Here is an 18262-nt window from a genome sequence, read left to right as displayed (position 1 = left end):
AATTTCTAATGTAACACTAGGGGTCCTCCGGGCCCTGGCCATTTTCTGGGGTTTGGACCTCTTATAACAGCACCGGCGGCATCATCCAGGATGACACCGAGATCAATCTTCATGAGTATATACAGCCGTGTGCTGCTGGCGAGCTTACGGCTATCTGTCGCACGACGCATGGACGGTCAGTTTGTTTACTCGGTTTTATCGATTGGAGATTAAATCCAAGGGTCAATATATAAATAAATGTATATCATGAGCATCGTGAAGAGTCGTCCGTCTCCCCTGAATACCCTCCAGCCTAACCCTCATTATCCATCATTTCTCGATCGCTGCATCGGTCCTTGGGCCGGCAGGCGAATTGTGTTGTTCTTTTGCTTTTTCTTTTCCTTATTCTTCGTTACTTTTTTTTTTTCTTCTTTTCTTTTTTCTTGTATATGTATTTCCTCTTTCTCTTTTTCTCTTCGGCTGTAGTAAGAGATCGACGACTCAGAAATACAAGGGGATAAAAAGAAAGTGAACTTTTAGCAAATCAAGATAAAGATGACAGGGAAGTCAAAAGAGGGCGGGGAGCAAGGCATAGATTAACGCAGGACCACTCGCTGAATTCATCGTCACCACCCGTCAAACATGTCGTCGAAATCCAACTCTGGACCAAAGTCGTCCAGGTTGGTGATGCGAGGACTGTCATGGCCATTCTATGAGCCGTACTGGTTGACGTACTCAGCTACCCGGGCCGCGAGTTCATCGGCCTCGGAGCGCGTTGCCGCCTCGGCGTATACGCGGCAGGCGTTCTCCGTCCCGCTAGCCCGGGCGAACGAGCGGCCGTTTGTGTACTTCTTGACGCACTCGTCGATCTTGCCCTGGAGGCCGGGCGGGGTCTCGAGGCGGCGCTCGGCGTCGTACGTGGTGAAGGCGTCCTTGTTGGCGACTTCGACCCGGACGAGGCGGTTGGGCAGGTCGGTGTAGGTGGTGGCCCAGTCCTTGAGGGTCCATTTCTTGTGGGCGAGAATGACCTCGACCAGCAGCATGTCCGACAGCGCGTCGCCGACGGTCTGGTTGACCAGGTCGCTCACGGCGGCGAGGGTGTCGAGGGCGTCCTTCTGGGCAGGCGACTGCGGCTCGGTCTCGCGGAACGCGCGGCGGGCGTCGAGGCTGAACAAGACGGTCCCGTGGCCGTTGGCTTCGAAGTAGCAGCCGATATCGAACTTCATGGCGGCATGGTGGAGGTGCTTCACTCCCGTCGGGGTGCAGACTACGGGGAGCTGCAGGTGCTTTTCGATGTAGTTCGTGCTGGCGCCGTTTGCATAGGCGGTCTGGACGACGCCGATTCGGAGCTCCTGATCCAGGCCGGCGGAGCGTACGAGGTCGGTAATAAAGGAGGCGGCCAAGGACGATATCCGGTCGCCGTCGAGCATGAAGAAACCAGTTTCCGGGTCGATCCAGTAGTATATTAGGCGGTCGGCGTCTCCGTCGAACGAGCAGTAGCGAGCTCCGGGAACGGGCTTAGGAGAAGGAGGGGCTCTTTGCTTCGTCTTGACAAAATCGGCACCGGACTATGACAGGAAAAGTCAGTAATTGAGTCAAGCAAGAGTAAAGGAATAGACGAAAAGGGACAGGGAGAGAATTATGGCGAAAGTCCTCGGCCGACAGGCGTATATGCAAAGAAAAGACTCACCTCATGGTTTAGCAGCTCGGGACGGAGGACATCATCATTGACAATTCTGACGTTGAACCCTGTCTTGTCCTGGGGCACGTGTTTAAGGAACCGGGCAAGCTTTGGACCGCCCACTCCGTTGGAGCAGTCGATGATCAGCTCGCCCTGGACCTTGCGGCCTTTCAGAGCCTTGACGAAGGCATCGGCGAATTTCTTGTAGTAGCCCTCTTCGGTAGGCTCGCCATAGGCCTGGGGGGTACCAGCAGTGTTGATGCAGCGGGTCAGGTAGTGCAATTGCGGGGTGGTGAGGATGCCGTAGTCGTGGTAAGAGATATCGGTGGCCTCGAAGGCTTCGGAGAGGGTGCTGGCCAGCTTGTGGCCTGAGGGACGGGTGTCACGGGCGTAGATGACGTGCCCGGTCGAGCCGAGGTCGATCTTGAGCTTGGAGGCCAGCTCCTTGTAGGTCTCCAGGAGATGCTCGTGGGACTTGGCATTGACGAGTTGGGTTGCGAAGGCTTCCCAGTCCTGCTCGAGCATATCCCCGGACGGATCGACGACCTTGATACCGTTATCAGGGGAAGGGTTATGACTAGCGGTGATCATGATGCCAACGGTGGAACCGAGCTTGCGGCTGCGGAGACCGGCCAGGAGGCCAACGCGGAAGGTGACGCCGTCGAGGAGGTCGGCCTTCATGCGGAACCCGGCTGTGCCATACTGGAAGACATGGCCCTCGGGAATGGGGTGCTTTTCCGAGGCGGCAAGGAACTTGGCGTCCATTGCTCCTGGAACTCGGTGGCAAATGGGCGGAGGTAGAGTCAGAGGTGGAAGGGAAGAATATCGAAGCCGAGACGAGACGTATGGATGCTGGTAATCGACTGTGCCAGAGGTAGGTTCGTGATATGGCCTAGGTGTGGGAGAGAGCGAAATAAGCAAGAGAAATGTCGTGCTGGGGGTACGAGGTAGAGGTACTGTTATTGTAGTGGGGTAAGCGGGGGACTTTCAGGCTTCCTTGGTAGCTTTGTACGAAGTACGGACTTTGGGGGAAGGGCACGTTTGCGGACGAAGGTACTAGGTACTGTTAAAAGTTAGGTGGGGTACGTGGAAGATGAGAGAAGGCTTCGCGTTGTTTCTGGTGGTCTGTTTGGTTCGTCTGACGGATCTGTGCCGAATGGGTTCTCTAAAGCGATTCATAAGGCATAAAAACGCCTCATTGTTGGGTTATTACTTCGTACTGAGCTCAGTGAAGCTTGGAGTTGGGAGTGATACGAGACTCTTCCCCCCACCTACTTCGTATGCACACAACCACGAAGATACGTTGTACAACGCATGCACAAGGCTAACCCGGAACAGGACTAGTAGATGATGGTATATAAAGTCACGTGGTTTCGCGTCTGCTCCGCTCGCTCGGCTTTCAAAATAGATTCGCGTCTTCGCTCCTACCCTACCCTACATACCAGCGTGGTGAGGTAGGTAGGCAATGAAGACTGACTTGCCTTGCATTCATCCAGTCCATGTGCTGCGGACCATCTGGACTATCTCTCGCTTCTCATCCATCGCTTTCTCTATTTGTTACCATTCCCTCCCCAGGTTCAGAGCACTCTAATGTCCTGATGTGCTGCCATCTATTCAGAGGTGGTAAACGCCAACGATGGGAGACCATGACGAATTTTCCAATCCCCTCCTCCTCGACTGGCTGAAGGAGTGGCTGGACCAGGCGAGGGAACGAAGTACCAAAGGAGTCGTGGCATATAAAAACGCATACGAGTCTCTCAAAGCATGTCCCATCACCTTCACTCACCCGCAGCAACTCCGCCAGCTCAGGGGCTTCGGCGACAAGTTATGTGCCCGTCTTACGGACCAGATGAAGAAGCACTGCGAGCAAAATGGACTGCCGATGCCTAAGAAGCCGGGGCTCTCTAAAGAAGCTCGCGCTGCTCTCGCTGCTGCTGATGACGGCACGGCCACCGGGGGCCCAAGTAGGAAAACTCGCAAGCCCAAACCCTATGTTCCGGCCCTTCGCTCCGGCGCCTATGCTTTGGTTCTCGCCCTCGCAACACTCGCCGAGGGATCAACGACGGGTCTGACAAAGAACGAGCTCATCGAGATAGCCCAGGAGCACTGCGACTCGTCCTTCACGGCGCCGAGCGATCCGACCAAGTTCTACACGGCGTGGAATTCCATGAAGACTCTCTTGGACAAGGATCTGGTGTATGAGAAGGGTCGCCCCATGAGGCGCTATTTCTTGACCGAGGAGGGCTGGGAAGTCGCGAATCGGATCAAACAGACATTGCCGTCATCAACTGGAGAGCCTGGGCCCTCTGGTCAACCCACAGCTGGGCCTTCCAGGGCAGCAGATCCGGTATCCCGCGCCCCGTCGCCATCGCCGCCGAACGAGAGAGAACGGTCCCCATCTGTCGAGCCCATGGAGGCCCCACCTCCCAAGTCATCCTTCCACGACGTGGTTGGCGATGGAACCGATAAGGCGCCGGGAGAAGGGGGCTCATTGCCGAACTTCAGCCCCATCAGGCTGGCACCTGGCACTTTCACGGTACATCTTCTCCTCGACGTCCGCGAGGTGCGGGCGAAAACGGACCGCGATTACATACAGGATGAGCTCGCCAAGAAAGGGGTCAAGCCCATCGTGCGCGCCCTCGAGGTGGGCGACGTGCAGTGGATCGCCAAGACGCATGACCCAGCCGTGCTCACCCGCCACGGAGCCGAAGGGGATGAGGTGGTCCTGGACTGGATCGTGGAGCGGAAACGTCTGGATGATCTTATTAGCAGCATCAAGGACGGCCGCTTTCACGAGCAAAAATTCCGACTCCGCCGGGCCGGCGTCAAGAAGGTCATCTACGTCGTCGAGGAGATATCCATGGACTCGGGCTATTTCCAGAAATACGAGGAAGCGGCGCAGTCGGCCCTGGCGTCGATGCAAGTGGTGGACGGCTACTTTGTCAAGAAGACGCAGAAACTGGACGACACCATCCGCTACCTCGCGCGGATGACATGCATGCTGAAGAAGCTGTACGAGGAGAAGCCGCTGCTCGTCATCCCCACCAAGGTGCTCACGGCGCAAAACTATCTACCCCTGCTCCGCCACCTGCGGGAGACGCAGCCTGGCAGGGATTACCATGTCAGCTACCCCGCGTTCGCGTCGCTCGCCTCCAAATCCGACATGATGACGCTCAGGGACGTCTTCTTGAAGATGCTCATGACCACCAGGGGCGTCACGGGAGAGAAGGCCCTGGAGATTCAGAAGCGGTGGAAGACGCCATACGAGTTTGTCAAGGCATTCGAGGCATGCGGGTCGGGCGAGCAGGGACTGAAGAGGAAGCGCGAGATGGTCGCCAACGGCCTGCCCAGTCATGGCGTGGCCCGGAAAAAGATCCCCAAGGCGGTCAGTCAGAAACTCGCCGAGGTCTGGGGAGACGTTTGAGAAACCGAGAGTCTGCTCTCGTATATTCCGAAAGCTGGATTCACGCGTGGCGCTCTTGTATAATTATAGCCACCCCATCGGTTGCTCTCTTGGCTATCAATATTCAACGGGGAAGGGAGGTCATGTGTTATGATGTTCTAAAGGATGCGTATTCGCTTTCACGTGGCTATGAAGTGACGGGCAGTCAGAAGCTTCTCGTCAACTTTTTTTCTCTCTTTCTTTTCCCTCTCCTTCACCATTTCTGTCTCATCCCCACAACATTACGACGACGCATGGGATGCAAAATAGGCAGCCATGCTCTTCTCGGCATACTTGGCCATCATGTCGACCTCGACATTGATGGTATCGCCGGGCTTCTTATCGGCGATGACGACCTTGGACTGCGTGTAGCTGATGAGCATGACCTCCCACCAGCCCTCGCCGTCGTCGACGCGGGTGATGGTCAAGCTGGTGCCGTCGAGGGCGATGAAGCCCTTGTGGACGATGTAGCGAAGGACGCCGCGATCCCGGGGCTTGAAGCGGAAGGTCAACGCGTTGCCGTCCGGGGTGACGGAGAGGATCTCGGCCGTGGTGTCGACGTGACCTTGCACGAAATGCCCGCCCATGCGGGTGTCGGCGCGGACGGCACGCTCGAGATTGACGCGGGAGCCTGCGGTGAGGGCGCCGAGGTTCGTGACGCGCAGGGTTTCGGGAGCGATGCCGACGGTGAAAGAAGGGGTCCCCGAGGTGTTGAAGGAGGTGAGTGTGAGGCAGACGCCGTTGACGGAGATGGAATCGCCTAGGTGGGCGTCCGAAAGGAGCTCGGAAGTCTCGGGGAGAGAGATCTTGAGGGACGTGCCGCCCGTCTCATCCTGGGGGTTGAGCTCGGCGACGGCTGTGAACAGCGAGTGAGTTGAGCGATCATGAGAGAGAACGGGTTCGTGACAGGGGGTGAGGTGAAGTGAGAGGTGGGGGCGGGGTGAGGACATACTCCCGATTTCTTCCACGATACCTGTGAACATGATGGCGAGAGGTGGATTTCAATTATACTCTGAGGCAATATGAATCAGTCCCAGCGACGGACAATGCGCACTTTGAGTATATTTACATGGACCCATACCTATAAGACCTGGGATGTGCGATGGGGAGAGTGGACAATGATGAAAAGCGAGTTGAACGCACGGAAATCACCCCTCCATTACTAAGCTCGTCATATCTACCAGTAACCTAGTACCTTACGAATACGTACCATCACCCCGCTGTAGTGCCGAGCCAGGGTGCGCTAACTCGGGGCAATTCAACTGCTGGGACGCTAATTCGTAGTGGGGATCAGGGGATCGTGAACACCTGCACTCGTCGACCTTGAGAGCTTGATCCCGCCCGAATCTGCCCCAATATTCCATCCCTCTTCATCCTCACAGCCAGGTCGTTCGCACACCTACGTATGCGAAGAAAATGCCACGACGCCTAAGAGCGGCGGCAAAGCCGTCGCCCTTACTTATCTGCGCCTTGTTGCTTCTCCTCCTGGCCGCAACAGTCGAAGCGTCCATAGGCGACCGTCTGCCCGAGTTTCGAGAATGCGTTCAGGTTGGTGACATTCTAGCGACATGGCCATCAATTCTCTTTCTCGCCCATGGCAAGCTGATTTCCTAATGTTCAAACCCCAGATTTGTAAACAAGAAAACTGCAACATTGGAAGCGCGACGCAGATCCGTACGACCCGACCCCTCGTCCACCACAGTCGACTTGCTTACCATGCTAACACGCCCCAATTGCAGCCCTCCACCGCCGTCTTCTCTTCTGGACATGTCCCGCCGAATGCGACTACACGTGCCAACACATCATCACCGACAACCGCGTAGCCGACGGGAAACCCATCGTACAATTCCACGGAAAGTGGCCCTTCTACCGCTTCCTCGGCATGCAGGAGCCCGCCTCGGTCATCTTCTCTCTCGGCAACCTCTGGGCCCACTGCCACGGCATCCGCAAGCTCCTCGCCCGCGTCCCCGCGACGTACCCCCTGCTGCCGTGGTACCGTGCCTTCGCCACTGCCGGCATTGCCGCCTGGACCTTCTCCGCCATCTTCCACACCCGCGACTTCACCGCCACCGAGCAGCTCGACTACTTCGCCGCCGGCGCCAGCGTCCTCTACGGCCTTTACTATACCCCGATCCGCCTCTTCCGCCTCGACCGGCCCACCGCCCGTCGCCGCTCCGTCCTACGCGCCTGGACCCTCTTCTGCTGCGTCTTGTACGCCCTCCACGTCGCCTACCTCAAGGGCGTTCACTGGGATTATACCTACAATATGGCTGCCAACGTTGTCGTCGGAATGGTTCAGAACAGCCTGTGGGTTTGGTACTCCTACCGCAGGTACCAGCAGACCCGTCGCTCCTGGTCTTTCTGGCCGATCATTGCCGTCGCGCTGATTATGGCCTTTATGAGCCTGGAGCTCTTCGACTTTCCCCCTTTGTGGGGTACGTTCGACGCCCACAGTTTGTGGCATCTGGGCACCATTGCCCCCACGTTACTCTGGTACAAGTATGTGCTATTAATTGGCTTCTGTCCCCTCGCACTTTTTTCCTGCTCGTCTTGTACTGACCCCAGCTAGCTTCCTTATCAAGGATTCCCAGTATGAAGTGGCCGGGGGGGACAGGCTCAAGTCTTGAGGAGCGAGAGATTCGAGTACCATTACTGCGGAGGAAACGGACATTCGAGGAGACCCACAAGTAGAGCTTTCGGGTAAGATTAGAAGGAGTTCTTGGAATACAGAACCCATAGATCGTGCAGCAAAACGGACATTGACAGGACGCATATATGAAAAAGAGGGACGCCAAACCAACATGTACAACAATAATATCATGGACTCACGAATACCATAATTAATTGACCAAAAATTCATCTATGGTGTTCCATTCTGGTCATGCCCTGAAACTATGTTCATAGAACGGAAATGGCAAGCTGCCACGCGGTGAAAAGCAGAGGCGGCGATTTGCGAAGCGTCTTGGTTCAATACCAACAATTTCTGCCTCCCATCTGCTCAAGCTCAAAACACCGTATAACACCATGTTGGAACCGTCGGCGGAGGAGCACAGCAGTAGCACCTACGACTCTTATCCGCAAAGCGCCTTGATCGCACCATCGCCCCAGATGCCAACGAGCGAGAGGAGAAAGCCGACCGAGGCGATACCCGTCTGCACACGCTGCGCCTTCAAAAAGTCTTCAATTTCGCCGCGCACCTCCTCGCCGTTGAGCTCCTCCTCCTCCTCCTCGACATCGAGGTCGTCCCCGCCGCTGGTGCTGCCGGTGCCCTCCTCGCTGGTGACGTCGCCGACCACCTCGTAGCTGGCCTCCATGCGCGCCGCGCGGGCGGCGTTGCGTGCCGCCAGTTTTTCGTGCCGGGCCTGCCGACGCGCGGCGGCTTCCTGGCGAGATGTCTCGTTGTCTGACGAGCCCAGAAGACAGTGTGCGATGTGGTCGGCGAGGCTGGAGGCCAGGGCCAGGGTGGAGGCGTAGACGAGATACGGGTGGCGGTACGAGCGCGGGGAGAAGTAGTAGGCTAGGAGGAACGAGGCCGATGATACGGCGGTGAGGGTTCGGAGTCGGAGCGACGAGGTGGGAGCGAGGTTTCGGTAGGCCTGGGCGGCGGAGGAGGCGGATGGGAGCGAGAGGATGGAGGGGACGGTGACGGCTGCGAGGGAGCAGGAGAGGCCCTACACAAGAAGAAAAAAACTTATTAGCAATTTGTCCGCGAGAGTATAATGTATGCCGGGGAATTGGTAGTCAAGGTGACCCTCGATATGGCCGTCTACATCGTTCGACTTGCGGGCCGATGCGGGGACCCGAGATATTTGCCTCCATTCACGATGGCGTCACTTGGAGACGACGGCCGGGTACGGCAACTGCTGGCCCACAAGCATTTCGGTGAGGAAATGATGAGAAAATCTTCGGACGTACCGTCAATAGACCGAGGGAAACCGTCCCCACGAACTTGAGGAGGGTGACCCCTTTGGAAGTCATGGCCATTTGCAAATCGGAGGGTGGTTGTCTTTGCTCAACCTGGGATAAGGCGAGTCTGATGTTGCTGCACTGCAACTGACCAAGTGTTGTAGGGGCCACAACGGGCGGGTGGAAGATAATGCGGGAGTGGGGAGCTGTTTGCGCTATGACCACCTAGCAGCTTGAGAACTCGCCAAGCGGCGCTCGTATTGGATAGAGCCGTCAATCCACTGTGGTATCGCCATAGAGCCGCAGCTGATTGCCGATGTACAGGTACAGTTGTGTCTAGCCACTGTATGTATGTACAGTACCTCATAGGCACCGCAGTGGACCTTCACTCACTGCATCCTCGGCCGTTGGGTCCGAGTATCATTATAATGTCCCCGGAGGAGGACCGTTTTGGATGGAATTCTATATGAAGTATTACACTCCTTAGGTTATAATTATACAATGTCATGTTTCCAGGCAACGCCTCGGTCGGTGCACATGGGATTCTGCATCCTACCTCTTGAAGACACGTGAACCGTGAACCGAGGGATGACGAAATGCCCTTCGCGTCCGTCGGTGGGAATAGAAGATTCCACTCCCATACTCTAATCACTACTCCGTACAGAACGCCTCATCACAAATCTTCAACAAGTACTTTTCGACAGTTCCCATCACAGCCTTTGTCATCATGTCGGTTCCCGAGTCGGAATACGTCAGCTCGGTGTGGAAGGACGGCATCTTCAGTGAGAGAAACCTCCCGATACGCTGAAAACCACAAAGGCCAAGCTAATCAGTCGCCAATTTACCAGAGGACCGGGTTGCATTCGTGACTGGAGGGGCAGGAACCATTTGCAGTGCGCAGACAAGAGCCCTTGTGCGGCTTGGTGCCAATGCCTGCATCATCGGACGGAACGTCGACAAGACGGAAGCAGCAGCCAAGGATATTGCAACAGCACGTCCGGGAGCAAAGGTCATCGGCATAGGTGGCTGCGATGTCCGAAACGTGCGTATCTCTTTGTGCATGGAGAGACAACTTTTCTAACAACCTGCCACAGCCCAAAAGCCTCCAAGATGCCGCCGACAGGTGCGCGAAGGAGCTAGGCAGCATCGACTTTGTCATGTAAGTCCCCATCCAAGGTGCAGGATGCCAACTCCTGTTCCAAGTTTACTACTATATGCTTCTATGCTTTTAAATTACCTCCGGGAGACTGACATTCTGCTGTCCTCCTCCAATTGACGTAGTGCCGGAGCAGCCGGCAACTTCGTCGCACCCGTGTCTGGCATGAGCCCCAATGCCTTCAAGGCCGTCATGGACATTGACGTTCTAGGAACCTTCAACACAGTCAAGGCCACCATCCCCTACCTAATTGAATCGGCAAAGCGGAATCCCAATCCCAGCCGGGACGGCTTGACCGGCGGCCGGATCGTCTACGTGTCCGCCACCTTCCACTACACCGGCATGCCGCTACAGGCCCACGTTTCGGCCGCCAAGGCCGCCATCGACTCGCTCATGGCCTCCGTGACGCTCGAGTACGGCCCGTTCGGCATCACCAGCAACGTCGTGGCGCCCGGCGCGATCCAGGGCACCGAGGGGATGGAGCGTCTGGCCAGTAGCAAGGCGGATTTCGACGCTGCCAACGCCGCGGTGCCCTCGGGTCGGTGGGGTACGGTGCGCGACGTGGCCGACGCGACCGTCTACCTCTTCTCCGACGCGGGCAGCCATGTCAACGGCCAGGTCCTGCCCGTGGATGGCGGTGCTTGGCGGAGGCAGGGCAGTATGAACGTGGGGACCGATGATGGCATGAAGTACCCGGACTTCCTTCTGACGGGGCAGTTCTCGAAGAACATCAAGACCGGTCGTAAGGATGCGCCAAAGCTGTAGGGAAGAAGAGTAAGGCGGACAACGGGCGTGTTAATGCAGAGTTCAGCAGTGTACGAGTACTGTTTTAATCGCTCCAGCTTGAGCTCCTCCCATCACACATTCTACCCTGTCTTTTGGTTGTTTGTGCGGCCCCTTCTTGCTCCTAGGCCATCACTCGTCGAGCTAGAGGGCGATGGCACGGAGTGCGCTTATTTCCAGCGTCAATGACCATCGTAGCTGTCATCATTTTGGCATGGACTCGGGCAGGGGAGCTCGTGGTCGCAGAGGGCTGCGGTGATAGCTCCTACAGTCATTCATGACGGGACCTCAATCTTTTATTGCAATCACACCAGCTCCGACTAACCTGGTACCTGACCAGCTTGTACGAGATACTCTGCGAGGCTTTTGAATGTAGTGTATGTAGGTTCAAACAGAATTCCTTGTTTTAACCATTGACACCTTCTGTTATTCGCGGGCAATGGTTGTCGCGGTATTCTTACTAAGCAACGCGGTTGTTGCAAGGCTGAGTACGTACACGGACAGCTGCTACAACTCCCGCCTCGTCAGCTCCGAACCATTCATCGACCTACTAATTAATCGCAAACTGCTTCGTTTTCACTCAATCCGTCGCCATACCGCACAAGACCCCCCATACTCGTGGCCTTGCAGAGCTTTACATACCACCACCGTCCGCCGTCATGAAGCCTGTCGTAGGCGCCTTCCAAGCGTGGTCTTGGTACGATGTCCCCTTTCGCTCCCCGAGCCGACCCTGTTTCTTCCCACCTCATCGCTTCGAAGTTCTGTGCGGAAGAGTGCCAACGGCAACGCTGACATTATATTTCTTTGCCACTGCTGCATTTAGCACGGTCATCTCCGTCTTTGCGATCGTCATCCTCGGCGTCCTCGGCATTCTCTACAACTCGAACCACCACGGACTCTTGGGGGGAATAGAAGACCCGGAGAACGGGCCCGCCGTGGCGGGAACCATCTTTGTCGCCGTCATTGTCTACGCCGTACGTCTTTCCAAACGCGACCCTCGATTTACCTACATGTTCCGCTGCTGTCCTCTGGTCGGCAGGGACGGGGATGAAAGCATGGGAAGGTCTTTGACGAGGGCAACTCTTTGCTGACACCGTGGCGATGTAGGCCTTCTTTGTATTCTGCGGTCTGCAGGGACTGCTTCATGTACGCGAAAACCGACGAGGAGCGATTGCTCTATAAACGGGCGGAAAGGCGACGGCTGACTGATTTCTCGACGCGCCGATGTCTACTTTTCCAGACCAACAAAGTCGACGCGACGCAGGGACCCCGGGACCCAGGGTTCGAGATGGAACGGATTAGATTAATACGATGACAACAACGGGATGGTTCTGAATTTTAGATCGAGGGGCGGCGCGCAGGACAGGGGACTGGACTGGAGAACTGGACGACTGCGTTTCCGCCCCCCTCCTCTCCTGGCGTTTGGCTATTTCATTTGATTTTTTATTTGGCATCTTCGCAAGCTTACGGGGTTTGTATGATAGTACATTCGAGCAGCATCATCTTCTCGAGGTGGGACGATGGCATATGTGCTCGTACCGGACGAGCCGAGTAGGGTAGGCTATGTGTACTTAGAAGCACAGAGTATGCGGCTTAGACTCGTGCTAGAAACCTGCTAACTGCTACACACGGTCTGTGGCTTTTCAATGCTGGAATCACTTTGATTTCTTCGACTTCTGATTATGGAGATTCCTCCGCTTCCCAGATGTTGAGCGACGGCCCGGCCATGGGGCCGTAGAAGTCGAAATTCCCAGCGCAACTGAATCTGATTGAGGCCCGGGGTGAAGAGGGATTAAGGAACATCAACCCTTGTATTACTGTCGATACAGTCTGTGATGGGATCAGTCGTCCGTGGGGGGAATATGCAGCTCGACACTGTCTTTTGTCGATCTCGCCACAAGAGATAAAGCTTATCTCTGTCTCGTGAGTTCCAGTACTATCGAAGCATGGGTTCGTTTCAAAATGATGCCACGAGCAGGCATATCTCGTGCGTGCGAGAGAAGGGCGTCTTTCAGGCTGGGTGAACTGGCAACCCCAGAGCTGATGGGGGGACATGGGGCAGATGGGCAAGATTCACATTCCATGGAACAACACGCCTGATCAGTAATTGTGTCGGAATAGAAGATCCTATTGACGAGGCCAAAAGCAATTCTTACCTAGTTGGGATCAAGACGGTGCCGGACATCCCCAACCCAAGAATACCTTGCGCCGGACCGAGCTCCGTGCTGGCATCCGGGCCAAGTCCACTCTTTTAGATTGTAAGAGGTACAGAAACGGGGTACCTTGGTACAAGTACGTGGCTTTGTATATCGGTCAGAAGTCGGGCACGAGACAATTGTATTGACTTGCAAGGCTGGAAGGTGGTCAGATATAGGGGTTGATTGCTACTTCCCGTGTCATTTGATTGCCTTTACAAGCCTGAGGCTATTGCGGGGGTACACTACAGAGTCCACTGCTGCGGCGTGCTTCTCGCAAGTTTCCCAGACTCAATGACGTCGTTGACTGATGATAGAAGAAATGACATCAGCAGTACCCAACGGAACCCCGAGAAGATGGCGAGCCGTAAATTTTCTGGCGGTCATTCTTAAGGAAGGCCATTCCAGCATTCGAACGACAAGAACAAGCCATCCCATCCATCGTTAACACTGTAAATCGACTGCCTTGCCGACAACTCGAACGACGACTCAACATGGCGGATCAATTCGACCCCAGTACGTCGCCTTTGCCCTGCACCTTGTCAATGCAACCGCCCATGGTAATCTTTCCAAGACTGATGTGAATTTTCCAGAGCACCGGATTCCCATCCAACATCAGGAATTCCCCGGAAAAGAGGGCCAGATGCCCAATCCCAAACCCGAGGTCGACCACATCCCTACGGCCGATGGGGGCTCCAAGCTATACCAGGCTTCCGGCAAGCTCAAGGATAAGAAAGCCATCATTACGGGAGGAGACTCGGGCATCGGAAGGGCATCGGCTGTCCTCTTCGCCATGGAGGGAGCCGATGTGCTGATTGCATACCTTCCGGATGAAGAGGAGGATGCTCAGGCGACCAAGAAGCACGTTGAAAAATATGGCCGGGCGTGCCACTTGTTGCCGACAGATCTGACCGATAGGGCCAAATGTCAAGAGGTCGTCAATGTTGCCCTGGACAAGCTAGGCCGCATTGACATCCTTTTCAACAACGCGGCGTACCAGATGATGACGGAAGATATCACCAAACTCCCAGAGTATGTGCTGCTCGTCGACCCCCCTTTCCCCTCCACATTCGCTCGTCATTGCAGAGAATAAGCAGGCCTGCTTACCTTGGGTGTTTTCACGATACAGAGACCAATGGCTTCACACTTTCAACACCAACATCCACCCGTACTATTACCTCGCCAAGTACGCGCTGCCGCACATGAAAGGCGGCAGCACCATCATCAACAACGCCAGCATCAACGCCTACATCGGACGGCCGGATCTGCTCGACTACACGTCAACCAAGGGTGCCATCATCTCTTTCACGCGCGGCCTCAGCAACCAGTACGTCGGGAAGGGCATCCGGGTCAACGCGTTGGCGCCGGGTCCCGTGTGGACGCCGCTCATCCCGGCCACCATGACGGAGGAAGCGCAGAAACAGTTCACGAGCCCCATGGGCCGGCCGATGCAGCCGTCCGAAATCGCGACGTGCGCCGTCTTCCTGGCGTCCACGGACAGCTCGGCGCTCAGCGGCCAGGTGATCCACTGCAACGGCGGCGTCATCGTCAACGGGTAAGGTGGGTGTAATTATTCAGTAGTGTGCGGGCAGGCACCGCAAGTGGCGCCGCCAAACATTCCGAAAAGCTGGTATAAAACGACGGAGTATAATTTGATATGCAGTAAGGATGGATGCGGGAATGCGGGTGGGTCTAAAGATGACGGCTGAGGTCGCTCCATTGCCAGGGCCACCTAACCGAATAGGCAGTTAGTATTACGTAATTACTTACAGGATGATTCTCTGCTGGATAAACTGTTCTAGAATGCACAGTGCATAGGGCTGGTCCGAATGGTCCATTCCCAATAGGGAATAGCACGGATCCATGGTGAAACATGGGCCTGGATCGAGACGCGACCTCCCTGCAGGCCATCGGCCCCTTCATTTCGCAGGTGCTTTCGTTCGTTTGTTTTGCGCAGTTTGCACATGTATTTTCGGATAATAGACATTATGCTGTATTAATGCTATGCGGTATAGGCAATAGTTACTTCCTGGCATATCTAATGAGAGAGGAAGGTGGGGCGGCGGGGGAATGCGCCTGCTCAAGATGCATCACGGCAGCTAGGGTACCTCCTTCCTATCCATGTTATGTTATGGTTGCCCTTTCTGACTCGAAACGGTTGTCGCGTCCACGTTCGCCCATTTTATGTAAATTCTCAGGCAAATTTCAGGCACCCCTCAGTCCCTCATTCCCGCTTTACGTTTCTGTTATTCTTTTCTCTTCCTCCTCTTTTCCTTCTTCTCCGTCACGCCCAAGGACCACCCTTTCCACCTTCCCTTCCTTTACCTTCCAGAGCTCTTGGACATAATCTCACCCGTCTCATAGCTATCACTTCATGTATTGGACTAAGGCTCTGAGATCTCCATCCCCACGTCCTGTCCACTAGACTACCTACATGTCTTAGCTCCAGGTACCCGGCCTAGTCTCTCTCTTCACACTCGCTAGTAACTTCTTCCGCTACCTTGGTAGTTTCCCGTTTGTCTAAGCCCCACGGAGCTTTCTCGTCTTCCCATTCCTTCTTCTCCCTTCTTCCTCCCTCTCGCGTCACACGTGTCATCACTCACCAGTTGCTTGACCTCCATTGAGCAACCCTGCCATCAGCCGATCAACAGGACGAGCAACATCTACAAGCCGTCTGCTCTCCGACGTCTCAACCTCTCGCCAGCGTACCGTCGTCTTCACTGCCCACCATGTCTGCGACGGCCACGTACAGGCAGTTCTTGTCTGCTCCCAACTCGTCACTGTTGGCTGCTGATGCCGCTCTACACTATATCACCACCACCACGACTTTCACTGGCCCGACTGATATCATCAAACACCTGAACACCCAGCGTAACCAGGTAAAGACGAATGGGGAAGAGCTGCTGCACGTCATCGAGGGCCCCACAGCTATCGCCGCCGAAGTGGACACTACACTCGAGTTCGTTACCAGCGGCGGAACCTACCTACCTGGACTTGACGACAATTTTGTTGCTGACCGTACCGTGTCCCTGCTCATCGTACGTGATCTCTTGCCCCAGGTCCCCTTCTTTCCCCGGTGCCCTGGCGAACGAGGGCGTAATCGGATATACTTATTGCATGAGAAACTAACTGGGTTGGATTTTACAGACGCACATTGTCTCGTTCAATGACGAGGGCAAGATCACACAGATCCGTCAGAGCTGGGACCAGGGCGCTCTCCTTAGGCAGCTGGATGTGATTGGCAAGTCGGGCCGCAACTGGCCTATCCGCGACGCAGCCGACCAGATCAAGCTTGTCACCCGCTCCCTCCAGTCTATCGGCGCCATCGCAGCGGGCCCCGAGAAGACCGATACACTCCATCGTGCGCGAGGCAACTCTCAAAACGCCTTGCGCGACCCTCACGCATCCCTCTCCCTATTCGAGTCCCGTGAGAAGCAGGCTATCGAAGAGTCTCCGGCCGTGGTTTCACCATACGCCGGAACCCGGCCACCCCAGCGCTGCCTCACAGAACTATTTGGCGATGAGCCCGCCGAGGACGTCGGCTCCCCCAGCTCCGGTCGTGAGCGTGGCACCAAATCCGGGGCGGGCAAGAATTTCCAACCCAGCCGCCTCTTCCATACAGATGAAAACGCCCCCGAGGAGGACCCCGACACCCCCGAAACCCCCAAGAGCCCCGTGAAGGCCTTCCGCCCGCAACCCCAGAAGTACAACCATTTCAACTTGGCCGATGGTTCGGCAGCCCAAGATGCCGCCGCCCCCGCCGCCGCTGCAACCAACCATAGACCTCGGTCTTCAAAGAACAACGCGAGCTGGTCTTTTGAGGACTTTGTGACTCCGCAGAAGCCGAAACCCTCAAGGACTATCCGCCACCAGGATATTCGCCATTGGGGAACAGAGAACAATGACGATGCCCCCGCCGAGACGGCTGCTCACAAGCCACGTCGGGACGCCGAGACGCACTTTGACTTTGTAGACGATGGCGAGCCTTCTGGCGAGCCGCGTCGGGTTGGTCCCCCCAAGGGCACTGCACACAATACCGGCTTGCATCTCTACGAGAACAACCTCTACAACGAGGATGGATCGGCGCCGACGCCTCCTGCCAACCGTCCCCTCGGTGCCATCACGAACCTGCCAGATCGTCGAAAGGACTTTGACCCGCACTTTGCCATGACCGACAACTCCCCTGCCCCGGCCAACCAGGCCAAGGCCGGAATCAGCGACGACCGCAAGAAGGCAGTTAGCCAGATGAACTCGAACTGGTCCGCCTATGACAAGTCACCCGCTTCGCACAAGGAGAACAACCCCGAAGGGCTCAATGAAGAGCGAGGAATTCTTATTGGCGGTGACGGTATGGGTGGCAAGAAGGGCTCGAGCCGCGCCTGGTTCTTTGGTGAAGACGAGGACTCTCCCAAGCCCGCCGCGGCGCCAAAGTCTACCGCGGCGCAGAAGAGCTTCTGGGACTTTTGAGCTCCATTAGCACTTGTCGGCCATCCACAGGAGAATATGGCCATCGGCAGGGTCACGCGACTCGGACGTTGCACCTTTTCCACAAGCTTGTATTTGATGAAGGCTAAGCCTTACATGCGGCTCATGAATCATGAGAGAAGTCAGTTTTACTTTTCACCGCGCATATGTATTCTACTCTTGTTATATTCCCGTTTTGCTTTGTCTCTCAACTCGGTCATGTAAAATGCTCGAGAATGTATTTTTTCGTAAGAACCAAATACCAATTGCTAGTACTGGAAGAATTGTTTGCGCTATAGTCATTCGCTGTATCGTCAAGATCGTGAAGCCGATGGAATGTGATCGCGATAATTATGGAACTCTCAATGCCAGCGACGCATTGGTCTCCATGAGGAATCATGAGGTTCGAAAATCAATCCTGTCGTCCAAATCATGTCATTCGCGCAGGCGCGTATCTTGCATGCCCAGTGAAGAAGAAATAAAACAAAAATCCACCCAATGGTCTCCCCATGATCCCTTCCGATATCATTCCCTACTATCGCAAGGGCCCTAACTTCCAAACGCCCGAAACGCCTTGCCTACCAGTTCATAAACCCACGCTCGCCACCTTTGACCCTTCCGCTAGCACTGAGAAAAAGAAAAAAAAAAAGAGGAGG

The 18262-nt window shown here is 55.6% G+C and overlaps 10 protein-coding genes across 10 annotated transcripts; 7 read left to right on the top strand and 3 right to left on the bottom strand.

Moving 5' to 3' along the window:
- Nucleotides 1-689: 689 nt before the first annotated feature.
- Nucleotides 690-2425, bottom strand: ACRALDRAFT_2026843 (uncharacterized protein; the record flags this gene model as incomplete). The annotated part of the gene is made up of 2 exons (XM_071020424.1): nucleotides 690-1547; nucleotides 1670-2425. The coding sequence occupies 2 exons, from the start codon at nucleotides 2423-2425 to the stop codon at nucleotides 690-692; spliced, it is 1614 nt and encodes a 537-aa protein (XP_070875885.1).
- Nucleotides 2426-3296: 871 nt separating this feature from the next.
- Nucleotides 3297-5084, top strand: ACRALDRAFT_2101931 (uncharacterized protein; the record flags this gene model as incomplete). Its single annotated transcript, XM_071023079.1, has 1 exon — nucleotides 3297-5084. One exon carries the CDS (start codon nucleotides 3297-3299, stop codon nucleotides 5082-5084), a length of 1788 nt encoding a protein of 595 aa, XP_070875884.1.
- A 260-nt stretch (nucleotides 5085-5344) lies between these two features.
- ACRALDRAFT_2101437 (uncharacterized protein) lies at nucleotides 5345-6085 on the bottom strand (the record flags this gene model as incomplete). Its single annotated transcript, XM_071023063.1, has 2 exons — nucleotides 5345-5958; nucleotides 6055-6085. 2 exons carry the CDS (start codon nucleotides 6083-6085, stop codon nucleotides 5345-5347), a joined length of 645 nt encoding a protein of 214 aa, XP_070875883.1.
- Nucleotides 6086-6518: 433 nt separating this feature from the next.
- ACRALDRAFT_2102962 (uncharacterized protein) lies at nucleotides 6519-7729 on the top strand (the record flags this gene model as incomplete). Its single annotated transcript, XM_071023121.1, has 4 exons — nucleotides 6519-6650; nucleotides 6731-6776; nucleotides 6842-7601; nucleotides 7672-7729. The coding sequence occupies 4 exons, from the start codon at nucleotides 6519-6521 to the stop codon at nucleotides 7727-7729; spliced, it is 996 nt and encodes a 331-aa protein (XP_070875882.1).
- Nucleotides 7730-8173: 444 nt separating this feature from the next.
- On the bottom strand, nucleotides 8174-9086 carry ACRALDRAFT_1069576 (uncharacterized protein; the record flags this gene model as incomplete). Its single annotated transcript, XM_071017681.1, has 2 exons — nucleotides 8174-8773; nucleotides 9018-9086. The coding sequence occupies 2 exons, from the start codon at nucleotides 9084-9086 to the stop codon at nucleotides 8174-8176; spliced, it is 669 nt and encodes a 222-aa protein (XP_070875881.1).
- A 558-nt stretch (nucleotides 9087-9644) lies between these two features.
- On the top strand, nucleotides 9645-11312 carry ACRALDRAFT_1049091 (uncharacterized protein). Its single transcript, XM_071015574.1, has 4 exons — nucleotides 9645-9790; nucleotides 9857-10050; nucleotides 10103-10167; nucleotides 10290-11312. The coding sequence occupies exons 1-4, from the start codon at nucleotides 9736-9738 to the stop codon at nucleotides 10927-10929; spliced, it is 954 nt and encodes a 317-aa protein (XP_070875880.1). The 5' UTR covers nucleotides 9645-9735; the 3' UTR covers nucleotides 10930-11312.
- Nucleotides 11313-11606: 294 nt separating this feature from the next.
- On the top strand, nucleotides 11607-12129 carry ACRALDRAFT_1056021 (uncharacterized protein; the record flags this gene model as incomplete). The annotated part of the gene is made up of 3 exons (XM_071015865.1): nucleotides 11607-11644; nucleotides 11771-11921; nucleotides 12055-12129. 3 exons carry the CDS (start codon nucleotides 11607-11609, stop codon nucleotides 12127-12129), a joined length of 264 nt encoding a protein of 87 aa, XP_070875879.1.
- Nucleotides 12130-12689: 560 nt separating this feature from the next.
- On the top strand, nucleotides 12690-13356 carry ACRALDRAFT_1062535 (uncharacterized protein). Its single transcript, XM_071016624.1, has 2 exons — nucleotides 12690-13043; nucleotides 13104-13356. The coding sequence occupies exons 1-2, from the start codon at nucleotides 13001-13003 to the stop codon at nucleotides 13289-13291; spliced, it is 231 nt and encodes a 76-aa protein (XP_070875878.1). The 5' UTR covers nucleotides 12690-13000; the 3' UTR covers nucleotides 13292-13356.
- A 191-nt stretch (nucleotides 13357-13547) lies between these two features.
- ACRALDRAFT_1062534 (uncharacterized protein) lies at nucleotides 13548-15076 on the top strand. The gene is made up of 2 exons (XM_071016623.1): nucleotides 13548-14174; nucleotides 14272-15076. The coding sequence occupies exons 1-2, from the start codon at nucleotides 13786-13788 to the stop codon at nucleotides 14699-14701; spliced, it is 819 nt and encodes a 272-aa protein (XP_070875877.1). The 5' UTR covers nucleotides 13548-13785; the 3' UTR covers nucleotides 14702-15076.
- Nucleotides 15077-15398: 322 nt separating this feature from the next.
- ACRALDRAFT_1075647 (uncharacterized protein) lies at nucleotides 15399-18255 on the top strand. The gene is made up of 2 exons (XM_071018412.1): nucleotides 15399-16180; nucleotides 16290-18255. The coding sequence occupies exons 1-2, from the start codon at nucleotides 15872-15874 to the stop codon at nucleotides 17607-17609; spliced, it is 1629 nt and encodes a 542-aa protein (XP_070875876.1). The 5' UTR covers nucleotides 15399-15871; the 3' UTR covers nucleotides 17610-18255.
- Nucleotides 18256-18262: the final 7 nt, after the last annotated feature.

The sequence above is a fragment of the Sodiomyces alcalophilus genome, assembly GCF_042370955.1.
Source record: "Sodiomyces alcalophilus JCM 7366 unplaced genomic scaffold ACRALscaffold_3, whole genome shotgun sequence".
Classification (NCBI taxonomy): domain Eukaryota; kingdom Fungi; phylum Ascomycota; class Sordariomycetes; order Glomerellales; family Plectosphaerellaceae; genus Sodiomyces; species Sodiomyces alcalophilus.
This window is presented reverse-complemented; position numbering and strand designations above follow the sequence as displayed.